The sequence below is a fragment of the Euleptes europaea genome, chromosome 13 (genome assembly GCF_029931775.1).
Source record: "Euleptes europaea isolate rEulEur1 chromosome 13, rEulEur1.hap1, whole genome shotgun sequence".
In the NCBI taxonomy this organism is placed as follows: Eukaryota; Metazoa; Chordata; class Lepidosauria; order Squamata; family Sphaerodactylidae; genus Euleptes; species Euleptes europaea.
This window is the reverse complement of record NC_079324.1, coordinates 47,673,564-47,685,213: the sequence shown is the minus strand read 5'-3', so window position 1 is coordinate 47,685,213 and position 11,650 is coordinate 47,673,564. Positions and strand designations below refer to the sequence as shown.

Sequence of the window (11,650 nt, the reverse complement as noted above, 5' to 3'; positions counted from 1 at the left end):
CATACTGGACAAAGACAATCAGTCCATCTACCTGGATGCTTTTAGGTAAGGGGCATTCTCAGTCTGCTGCCTGAACTCCTTTTAGCAGGAGATGCCATGGAGTAAAGTAGGGTCCTTTGCATGCAAAGCATGTGATCTACCTCTGCACTATGACTCCTCCTCCTCAGACCGCAAAGATGAAGGTTTCCTACCATCCTGGATACTAGGAAGTCCCTCTAAGTGAGAGGCCACCAGAGGACTTCTGCCCTTGAATAAAGATCCCAGCGTCCCAATCATGCATAAAGATCCAGCGTCCCAACCTTGGGGGTGGGGATATGAAGGAGACCTTGACTGGAGATGTGAGGGATCCAGTTGAAGAAGAAGAGTAAGTTTTTATACCACTTTTCTCTACCTTAAGGAGCCTCAAAGTGGCTTACAATCACAATCAGTTCCTCTGCCCACAACAGGCACCTTGAGGTAGGTGGGGCTGAGAGAGTTCTGAGAGAACTGTGACTGGCCCAAGGTCACCCAGCAAGCTTCATGTGGAGGAGTGGGGAAATCAAACCCGGTTCTCCAGATCAGAGTCTGTCGCTCTTAACCACCACACCACGCTGGCTCTTGTTCTTATGAAGTTATATACAGTTGTTATGAAGGTTCCATCGACTTGAGACCCAGTGTGGAACAAAGCAGGGGAAGAACCAGAAAGTGGGCAATTAGTAGATGTGTCTGGATGCTCCAATACCCCTCACCTCCCCCCCCACCCGCAATCCTGCTCCAGTTCAGATGCTGAACCAGAGCACAACCTCCATGTGGAAGCAACCTTGCTCAGGTCCTCCAAACCCACTCCCCAGTGAGAGCAGGAAGAATCTCTGAACAGACTGCAGTTTTTGGTCAAGCGAGATGGACTCTCTCCAGCTATCTACTCATCCTGACTGATGTCCAGCCCCCTTCTTCTGCCTGTCTCCCCCTGCATGGCTGCTTGCCAAATGACAGGAGACAACCATCTGTCCTCTCTCCAATCCTCCCCCCCACCCAAGAAAATGTGGCTGACCCCTCTCACTCCTCCTCTGCTATTTGTCCCTATCCATCAAGACCCTGTGCTCTTGTCTGTGCTTTGGAGACTTCAGTCACAGGGCCGCAGGCATCCCATAATATTATTTCATAGCAAGGTGACCCCTGCTCCTTTGCGCTGTGCCATTCCATGTCCGGCTCCTTGGATGAGCTGGGCGCCTAATTCCTTGTGACAGGCTGACTTGGATGTATTGAAAGATCATCTTGTTAGCCACAGCATGCCTGCCTCCCCTCCCCCCTCCCAGTTCCATTACGGACAAATCTGCCACCTTTCCGGATGGGAAAGCCAAACACGGGGAACCAAGGAAGGGCAGCTCAGACTTCATGGGCCCGTAGAATCAAGAAGAGTGCAAGATTTTTATTTATTTATTTGACTTTTATGCCCCCCTTTCCCAACAAGTCAGGCTCGGAGCGGCTTACGACAACACAATTAAAATCCCAACAATTTACAATTTAAAACCACAATACCTCTTAGAAATTCCAAGGGCATCTTAACCCATATGACAATATAACAACAGCGGGAAACCAATCCAGAGGGGAAGAATACAACCAGAGGGGAAGGACAACCAATAAAACACTCTCAGTAAAGGACCTAAAGTACACAGGATATAGATAAATCCTAAAGTAGATAGGATATAGTAGTAGGATATAAATAAATAACAAAGTAGATGTGTGTGTTAAGTGCTGTCAAGTCGCTTCCAACTCATGGCGACCCTATGAATGAAAGTCCTCCAAAATGTCCTATCTTTGACAGCCTTACTCAGATCTTGCAAACTGAAGGCTGTGGCTTCCTTTATTGAGTCAATCCATCTCTTGTTGGGTCTTCCTCTTTTCCTGCTGCCCTCAACTTTTCCTAGCATGACTATCTTTTCTAGTGACTCTTGTCGTCTCATGATGTCACCAAATTACGATAGCTTCAGTTTAGTCATTTTAGCTTCTAGGGTCAGTTCAGGCTTGATTTGATCTAGAACCCACTAATTAGTTTTTTTGGCAGTCCACGGTATCCCTAACACTCTCCTCCATCACCACATTTCAAAGGAATCTATTTTCTTCCTATCAGCTTTCTTCACTGTCCAGCTTTCACACCCATACATAGTAATAGGGAATGATGGCATGAATTAATAAAGTAGATAGGATATAGATAAATAATAAAAGGGAAGGGAGAGGGGCCAGCATGATGGAGACCGCCACTGTCCTGACTTTTGAAACACGATCTTGAGGGATATGGAAAACAACAATATAAATCTTAACGTTTGAATTTTAGATCAAATTTGCTTAATTATTGCTGTGGGACGGTGAAGCAATCTTTGAAAGCACCCAGCTCAAATGTTACACCTACTACGAACTCACTAGCAGTGCAGACCTAAGCAGAGTTAGACCCATCTAAGTCCATTGCAGCCAGTGGGCTTAAATGGGTGTCACTCCGCTTAGGACTGCACTTTAGAAACCGTTCGGTCTCTCTCAGTTTAGCTGCAACAGTGGGGGAAATGATACTAGCCTACCTTTCAGGGTTGTTGTAAGGCTTATGAGAAGACCTCTGTATGTGAAGAGCTTGGAACCATTACAAGCTAAATATGGCTGGTTTTCTTCCCTTAAAACTTCCCCTCTAACTTCCTAAATTTAACTCTAATAATAAACATTTGAGGGAATCAAATTAACAAGATACCCAATGTAAAGACTGCAAGCAAATCTGAGCTAGGAACATTTAGGAGAGGGGCTGTGGCTCAGTGGTAGAGCCTCTGCTTGGCATGCAGAAGGTCCCAGGTTCAATCCCCAGCATCTCCAGTTAAAGGGTCTAGGCAAGCAGGTGATGTGAAAGACCTATGGAGAGCCACTGCCGGTCTGAGTAGACAATACTGACTTTGATGGACCAAGGGTCTGATTCAGTAGAAGGCAGCTTCATGTGTTCAACGTTTGCTTGAGTTCTTTTTCTGAAGATAATGTATTATTTGCCCCCCCCCCAAATTCTCAATGGCTCATCCTTTAAACTTGAGCTTGCAGTATCCAGTATGATGATTTGAGAGGCCTGTAATGCAATCCTAAGCAGAGATACTACCTTCTAAGTCCAGTTAAATGAATGGACTTACAAAGGTGCAACTCTGCTTAACATTGCAATGTTAAGCACCTATTGGTGGACAGCCAGGTGACTGTGGCTTAGTTTTCTATGAGGCAATCCATGTCTTCCTGTGCTGTCTCATTTCAGTTTTCAGGTTGAAGGATCACATGACTGAATGTTCATCTGTAGGGTTTTCAAGGCAAAAGACGTTCAGAGGTGGATTGCATGGGCTCAGAGAGTTCTGAGAGAACTGTGACTGGCCCAAGGTCATCCAGCAGGCTTCATGTGGAGGAGCGGGGAATCGAACCCGGTTCTCCAAATTAGAGTTCACCGCTCTTAACCACTACACCACGCTGGCTCTTGGGCTTCAGTAGTAGGGGACGTGAAAGATCTCTCTCTGAGACCCTGAATAGCCACTGCCGGTCACAGCAAACTTTGGTAGACTAACTCAACCTGGAGGTTGTGATAAATGACACAAACTCCCATTACCATCCTATGATTTAAAAAAAAAACTCTAGTATTTGTGCATTTCCCAGCCACAATGCTGCTTCTTTTCTTTTCTTTTTTAATGGGCTGGTGTGTGCTTTGGATCTAGTTTGTTTGATTTTCGGGATCCACGGATTTCTTTTGCACGGATAAGACATAATCAAGCCAAGCACTCCCCCTATTGACCACAAACAGAATTGTTCAACAAAGCTCTCAAGAGCTCGTTCTCCATCCTTCTAGTTTGGAAGCTGACTCAGGCGAAAGGGACTCCAAAAAAGCCACCAGGGCAGTAACTTGTGGCTGCATTTGAAAGAGTGATCCTTACACTCATCTATACCCCACTTCCTCACTGAAATATTCCCAGGGAGGCTCTACAACATTCGATTAACACAACATCGTAAAAAGACCAAGTACACTGAAGCAACAGTATATAGTCAAAGCATTTTAAGAAATGATCAAAGAGCAGATAAAAACCTAAACTTTTTTGTTAAAGTTAGCAGCATTCTACAGAAAATTATCAGTATGGGTACATCTTTATTCTGACCTTTGTACAATAAATTTAGGGTGGGGGTCAACAGCTTTCATAGCTTGAATTGTATCCTCACAACAACCCTGCAGGGTAGGTGTAAGATTCCATGATCACTGAGGAATATGCTGAGGGTCTTCTTAAATAAACAACATATAATTTTACTCAGGAGAAACAAAGAAAAGAACAAAAGTCCTCACAGCAACTTGCCCAGCAAATTTACCCTGAGCCCATAGTAAAACCTGGTATGAAAGTACTTGGGATTCTGGTACCCTGGAACTATAATAAAACATGACTTCTAACTATTTCAGTAGACAGAGCTAAGAGAGAGTGACTAGCCCAAGAGAGCCAGCCTGGTGTAGTGGTTAAGCCAGCTGGGTGACCTTGGGCTAGTCACAGTTCTCTTTGAACTCTCTCAGCTCCACCTGCCTGCCAAGGTGTCTGTTTTGGGGAGAGGAAGGGAAGGAGATTGTAAGCCGTTTTGATTCTCCTTAAAAGGTAGAGAAAATCGGCATATAAAAACCAACTCCTCTTCTTCAAAATCACCTAGTAACCTTCCTGGATGAGTGGGATTTGAACGGGGATCTCTCCAATCAAAGCTTAAAACTCATGACAACCACACAGTAGCATCCTGATAACAGACTGGGGATTTATGGCAATTTTGTCCCAGAATAACCCACGTGAACCTGCCCAGGCAGAAGCTTCGCCAAACAGCAGAAATTGTGTTAGAGAAGATCAGGAGCCTTCTTCTCCTTCCAGTATGCTACTCGCAGAGGTTAACGCATCCCTGACGCCAAAGGAATCCAGCTTCTATGTAGTTTTTGCATTATGCCCTAGGACTTGTACAGCGCTTGTGCCCACAGAAAACTTATCTATTCCACCTGCTCTCTTCCGCCATCTGCTGCCCACCCGCGGTATTTTTCTTTAGTTATCTGAGCACAGAGATGAGAAAATGACAAAGTTATGTGTAGCTCAACACTTCTGGTTTCCTCGTGAACAATCCCCACATGTGGGGGTAGAAGTGCTATGCTTTTCATCTTTAAAAAAAAAACCAAGGCTTAGAGAGAGGTCTGCTAGGAAAGGTGGAGGGCAGCAGGAAAAGAGGAAGACCCAACAAGAGATGGATTGACTCAATAAAGGAAGCCACAACCTTCAATTTGCAGGATCTGAGCAAGGCTGTCAAAGATAGGACATTTTGGAGGACTTTCATTCATAGGGTCGCCAAGAGTCAGAAGTGACTTGACGGCACTTACACACACACAGAGATCACTTCTCGCTCATAGAGAATTATGGCTAGTGTGTGTGTGTGTGTTAAGTGCCGTCAAGTCGCTTCCGACTCATGGCAACCCTATGAATGAATGTTAAATCTGTTGCAGATTTAAGAGTAGCAGTTCTCTTACAAAGGAATTTCAAAGGGAGATTGGAAAGAGAAACTGCTGAATTACAGTTGATATTCAAACTAAAATCAATGCATTTACCTGGGCTGAATAAAGACCTTGCACTCATGGCTCATTACCAATGCTGCTTTCTCCACACCCATCTCTCCCCTGGACATCACAGACTCTTCTGCATGCCACACCTAATCCCATCACGCCTGCTATTCACATTGACATACTGTTAACATTTACATGCTAATGCTTGTCTGAATTCACTCTCCTCTACTTAAAGACAGATGGATTCACATTCTAGCTGTATCTGAAGAAGTGAGCTGTGGCTCATGAAAGCTCATACCCTGCCAGAAAATATTTTGGTTAGTCTTTAAGGTGCTACTGGACTCTTGCCCTTTTCTACTACATATGAATGAATGAAAGTCCTCCAAAATGTCCTATCTTTGACAGCCTTGCTCAGATCTTGCAAATTGAAGGCTGTGGCTTCCTCTATTGAGTCAGTCCTTCCAGTCCTCCAAAATGTCCTGTCTTTGACAGCCTTGCTCAGATCTTGCAAATTGAAGGCTGTGGCTTCCTTTATTGAGTCAGTCCTTCCAGTCCTCCAAAATGTCCTGTCTTTGACAGCCTTGCTCAGATCTTGCAAATTGAAGGCTGTGGCCTCCTTTATTGGGTCAGTCCTTCCAGTCCTCCAAAATGTCCTGTCTTTGACAGCCTTGCTCAGATCCTGCAAATTGGCTGTGGCTTCCTTTATTGAGTCAGTCCTTCCAGTCCTCCAAAATGTCCTGTCTTTGACAGCCTTGCTCAGATCTTGCAAATTGAAGGCTGTGGCCTCCTTTATTGGGTCAGTCCTTCCAGTCCTCCAAAATGTCCTGTCTTTGACAGCCTTGCTCAGATCTTGCAAATTGAAGGCTGTGGCTTCCTTTATTGAGTCAGTCCTTCCAGTCCTCCAAAATGTTCTGTCTTTGACAGCCTTGCTCAGATCTTGCAAATTGAAGGCTGTGGCTTCCTTTATTGAGTCAGTCCTTCCAGTCCTCCAAAATGTCCTATCTTTGACAGCCTTGCTCAGATCCTGCAAATTGAAGGCTGTGGCTTCCTCTATTGAGTCAGTCCATCTCTTGTTGGGTCTTCCTCTTTTCCTATAGCCCTCCACTTTTCCTCGCATGACTGTCTTTTCCAGTGACCAACCCTACTCACACTCACTGTAACCCACCCCCACCCACCCGACTCAGAACTAATCCAGTGATGGCTACTAGCAGCTGTCAATGTACGCCCATGACTTCTGCCTGTCATTCAATTAAAATGGAAATTTAGGCGGAAAGCCAATGGAAATTACAATGTAAATACAGATCTATCTATCTATCTATCGATATATAGATAGATAGATAGATGTATATGTATATGTGTGTGTGTGTGTGTGTGTGTGTGTGTGTGTGTGTGTGTGTGTATATATATATATATATATATATATATATATATATATATATATACACACACACACATATAGATACACACACACACATATATATATATATTTCCTCCCAGTTTTATGAGAGCACATTTCCCCCCTTCTTTCCCCCTTCCCCCCTTCTCCCCCTTCTTTCCCCCATCGGTTGCCCCGCGCATGCGCTTGACGACCGGAAATGTGGAGCTCTTGGGTCTCTTTGAGAGGCGCCCAGCAGAGCCTCTTCATCCCATCCCGGACTCCTCGGCGGTGGGACTGACGTAGCCTGTAAGCGCGCATGCGCTCTGTCAACCGACCTCGCGCTGGGTCACGTGACTGCGCGGAGGCCGCAACATGGCGGCGCCCAGTGAGCAGCGTGACAGGCGGCGGAGTTTGGTTTGAAGCGCCTGGTTCGCTTTGGTTACAGCGAGCAGAGTGGCAGCATGTCGCGGCTCATTGTGAAAAACCTGCCCAGTGGGGTAAGAGGGTTTGAAGGGGGTGGTGGTGGGGTTTATATGGGGTACAGGCGGGGACGGCCAGCCGTTCAGTCACCGGGCTCCCGAGGCGATTCTCGAGAATCACAATCAAGTAGGAATATCAGTGTTCAGTACAAAGTATTGTCGAAGGCTTTCACGGTCAGAGTTCATTGGTTCTTGTAGGTTATCCGGGCTGTGTGACCGTGGTCTTGGTATTTTCTTCCTGATGTTTCGCCAGCAGCTGTGGTAGGCATCTTCAGAGGAGTAACACTGAAGGACAGTGTCTCTCAGTGTCAAGTGTGTAGGAAGAGATCTTCCTACACACTTGACACTGAGAAACAGTGTCCTTCAGTGTTACTCCTCTGAAGATGCCTGCCACAGCTGCTGGCGAAACGTCAGGAAAGAAAATACCAAGACCTTCAGTACAAACTGTTCCGTAGGAATGGATCCTTCTGTTGGAATTAGATGCAGCCACGATGGTAGGGTACCTAGTCTCTTTTTTTTCCATTTCTGGTTGACCCTTTCCTTAAGAGGAACTGGAGGAAGGAGGTTCCCTCCTTGCCGGTTGAGCTCTTAAGGTTATTCGTGTTAGAAGATTTATTACCCTTCAAAATGCTTATTGCAGTTTTAACATTGTCTGAATGAATCCACGTTTTCTGCCACTCCCAGATGAAAGAAGACCGCTTCCGGAATCTCTTTGCTGCTTTTGGAACACTGACGGATTGCAGTTTGAAATTTACAAAGGATGGCAAGTTCCGCAAATTTGGTTTTATTGGGTTCAGATCTGAAGATGAGGCCAAAGCAGCACTCACCCATTTCCATAAAAGCTTCATTGACACTGCCAGAGTCACGGTGAGATGCACTACAATATCTTTATATACGTTTGAGGAAAGTGGATGTTTTAGACTCCTTTGACAGGTGAAGGATTGATTAGTTCTGAGTCAGGTGGGTGGGTTACTGTGAGTATGAGTAGGGTTGCCAACTCTGGGGTGAGAAATTCCTGGTGATTTGGGGGTAGCTTTGGAGTGTGGGCAGGAGGTGGTGTTGAGGGGGGATTTTATGTTGAAGAGTCCACCCTCTAAAGCAGCCATTTCCTCCTGATTCTTCACAGGTTGAATTCTGTACGTCTTTTGGGGACCCACTGAAGCCTAGAGCTTGGAGCAAACACTCCCCAAAGTCTCCAGGGTTGAAAGAAACTCCCAAGAATCTCACAAAGACTTCAGGTCATACAGAAGCAAATCAAGTAAGTATAACATTGTTTTTCCTTCTGTGTATCAAGTACCCCCTCATGTTCTATTTTTTAAAGTTGCTCTTTCCCTTATTTTCTTGAGATCTCAATATGGTGTTAATCATCAATAATCTCACATCTTACAGCAAGTTTTTTTTCCCTTCCTTTTTTTAGGGTAAAAAGAAAAAGAAGACAACAGGACACCTAGAAGAGGCAAGTCTGGACCTTTTTCATGGAGGGTAAAAATTGTCCAAAAGAGGACAAGAGTGTCTGATTTGAAAGAGTGCAATGCCAAAGCGATGTACTCATTAGTATCCTTTGATTAGTATCCTTTGTAATGGTTCAACCAGGGATTTAGGATTATTGAAAATGTGTGACCTTCCTATGGTTCCCTTCTCTCTCATGTGAGTTTTCTGAATTGCTCCAAGGGGGAACATCCAGCGCTGTACTCACAGGGCCTTAAATATCCAAGAGAGGTTAGCTGGTTGCCTCCAGCTTGCTGACTCTCCCAAACTTGGCAAAGTGCATCAAAGACCTCCTTGGAAAATGTTTTCCCACTATGAAGATGAGAAATCATAGTCTGTGGCTTGAAAACCAATTCACTGATTGTGATTTGTTCATGGATAAGCAGCTTGCCTAGATTTGAATGCCAGTTACTTATTGAAACTAATGAGAGCCTCTGGACATGCTCAGAGCCGTTGAATAATGGCAACCAACCCCTAAATGTTGGGAAGAGGTTCTAGGTGGAGGGTATCCTTCAGGATCTTTCTCAGCCTTCTACCTGAGACCTTGTTTTGATTAGAAATGCCGAGGATTAAACATGAGTTTTTCTGCATGCAGAACATATGCTTTTCTAGTGAGCAGCCATTCAGATAAGTTTGTGATGTGTCTTGATGCTCTCTCTCTCCCCCTCTTTCCCTTATAGCTGGAAGGAGAAGAGGAATTTCAAGATTTTGTTGCAGTGCATCGGAAACGGACCCAGGTGGCCACTTGGTCCAATGACACAAAAAAGGAGGAGCCTAAGAAAGGCAAAGTGAAGCCGACGGATGATTATTTGAACTTTGATTCAGATGAGTCTGAAAGCCTTAGTGAAGAGGAAGCTGAATTTGGACAGGAGGAACAAGATGGTGAAGCTACCCAAAGTAAGTGGCATATTTCCTGATATGGCAAGTACTTTTATTGTTGGAGGAAAAAGGAAGATTAGTATCCCAATGGAGTGACCCGGAAAGGGGGGGATGTGTGTCTCTATTTGTGGTCTCTGCCCCAGGGACCTTACAAAAATAAAAATAACCTGTGCTGAAAGATAACGAAACGCAAATCAAATGACCAGCACTATGGCCAAAACAAATTAATATATTAGAAGCAATGTAATATGCAAACAAGCCAAATCAAAACAATAAGAACTTCAAGCCAATAGGAATTCTTGAGCACTTCAAGCCAATAGGAATTCTTGAGTTCCCCTGATGTTGCCTCCTTGCATGGGGATTCAGAGATTGACTGCCTTTGGATGTGGAGGTTCCCTTTAGTCACTATGGCTAGTAAGTAAATAAATATGTATTTGAAGGTAGCCAAAGGCCTTTACAAAGTAAATTAGTACAATTGGGGTTGTCCTCCCCCCGCTTCCTGTGAGAGCTGAAACCTTGTTTGGTTTCAAGTACGTTTTTGGGTTAGCTGCTAGCCCCAACGGAACTGGAGATTCTCCATTCTTTTCCCAACATGCAGAGAGAAGAAACTCCAGAGGAAACACAGCCGTTTGCAAAGAGCTCTCAGACATGGATTACCTGAAGTCTAAAGTGGTGAAGGATGAAGACACCGTGCCTTCATCTGGAGAGGAGAGTAAGACTGAGGACACAGATGGTGAGGAGCCTGCAGTGGGAAGGAAGCAGCAGGAGGAGGAGATACTTAGTCACAAGAAAGCTTCTGATTCTGGTCTTGCAGCAAAGGGTATCCTGGATGAAAAGCTCAAGGGCCAGGAAGTGGAGAAGAAAAAATTAAAACCCACAGCCCAGGTATGTTGCAACCTAAACCTGGACAGAGTCCCGCAGAGTCTAAGACTGGACACTTCTGGGGATTTTTGGTGACCAACTGCATCTTTCTGCAGGACAAAACCCCAGTCAGTGCAAACGGACCAACCACACCATACACGGTGAAGCTGCGGGGTGCCCCATTCAACGTCACGGAGGTAAGTGGCCTTAGAATAATAGAGTTGGAAGGGACCACCAGGGTCATCTAGTCCAACCCCCTGCAAAATGCAGGAATTTCACAACTACCTCCACCCCCAGTGACCCCTACTCCATGCCCAGAAGATGCCCAAGATGCCCTCCCTCTCGTGATCTGCCTAAGGCAGGGGTGGGGAACGTCAGGCCCGGGGGCCGTTTAAGGCCCGCGAAATCATTTGGTCTGGCTCTTCGTGGGTCCTGGCAGATCTCTAGCTCAGAAGGATCTAAGACTGGTGATCTGCCCCCTCCCACGGACAGGAATAGCCTCTATTCAAGGCGGATGTGAGTTTGTTTTGCCGAGAAACAGAACCTTTTTCCCCCTTGCAAAAGAGTCATTAGCTACGGAGCTGCTAGGACCACCCAAGAAACTGTGTTAACCCTTTCCCACCCGGGCCGTGGAGAAACTTATTGGTCGGCTAATTTTTAAGTTGATAATTTTGTATGGCCCGCGAATGATGTTATAAATATCCAGATGGCCCTTGGCGGAAAAAAGGTCCCTACCCCTGGCCTAAGGTCATAGAATCACAACAAAACAACAAGAAATACCTATGCTGAAAAATATTCACATTTAAACCAAATAATCAGCACAATGGCCAATCATGCTGGTTATTTGGTTTTAAGATCATAGAATCAGCATTGCTGACAAATGGCCATCTAGCCTCTGCTTAAAAACCTCCAGGGAAGGAGAGCTCACCACCTCCCAAGGAAGCCTATTCCACTGAGGAACTGCTCTGTTAGAAAGCTCCATTCTTTTGTCTGAGGAACCTCTGCCTTCTCAAA

At 45.2% G+C, this 11,650-nt stretch overlaps 1 protein-coding gene across 1 annotated transcript in view; it reads left to right on the top strand.

The window, feature by feature from the left end:
- The first annotated feature begins 7,364 nt into the window (after window positions 1-7,364).
- Window positions 7,365-11,650, top strand: part of RBM19 (RNA binding motif protein 19) — a 93,298-nt gene continuing 89,012 nt past the window's right edge. The window contains exons 1-7 of the mRNA XM_056859057.1: window positions 7,365-7,426; window positions 8,093-8,275; window positions 8,535-8,666; window positions 8,835-8,864; window positions 9,577-9,793; window positions 10,374-10,660; window positions 10,753-10,833. Coding sequence (XP_056715035.1) covers window positions 7,391-7,426; window positions 8,093-8,275; window positions 8,535-8,666; window positions 8,835-8,864; window positions 9,577-9,793; window positions 10,374-10,660; window positions 10,753-10,833 — 966 coding nt within the window. The 5' untranslated portion in view covers window positions 7,365-7,390. The remainder of the gene's footprint in view (window positions 7,427-8,092; window positions 8,276-8,534; window positions 8,667-8,834; window positions 8,865-9,576; window positions 9,794-10,373; window positions 10,661-10,752; window positions 10,834-11,650) is intronic.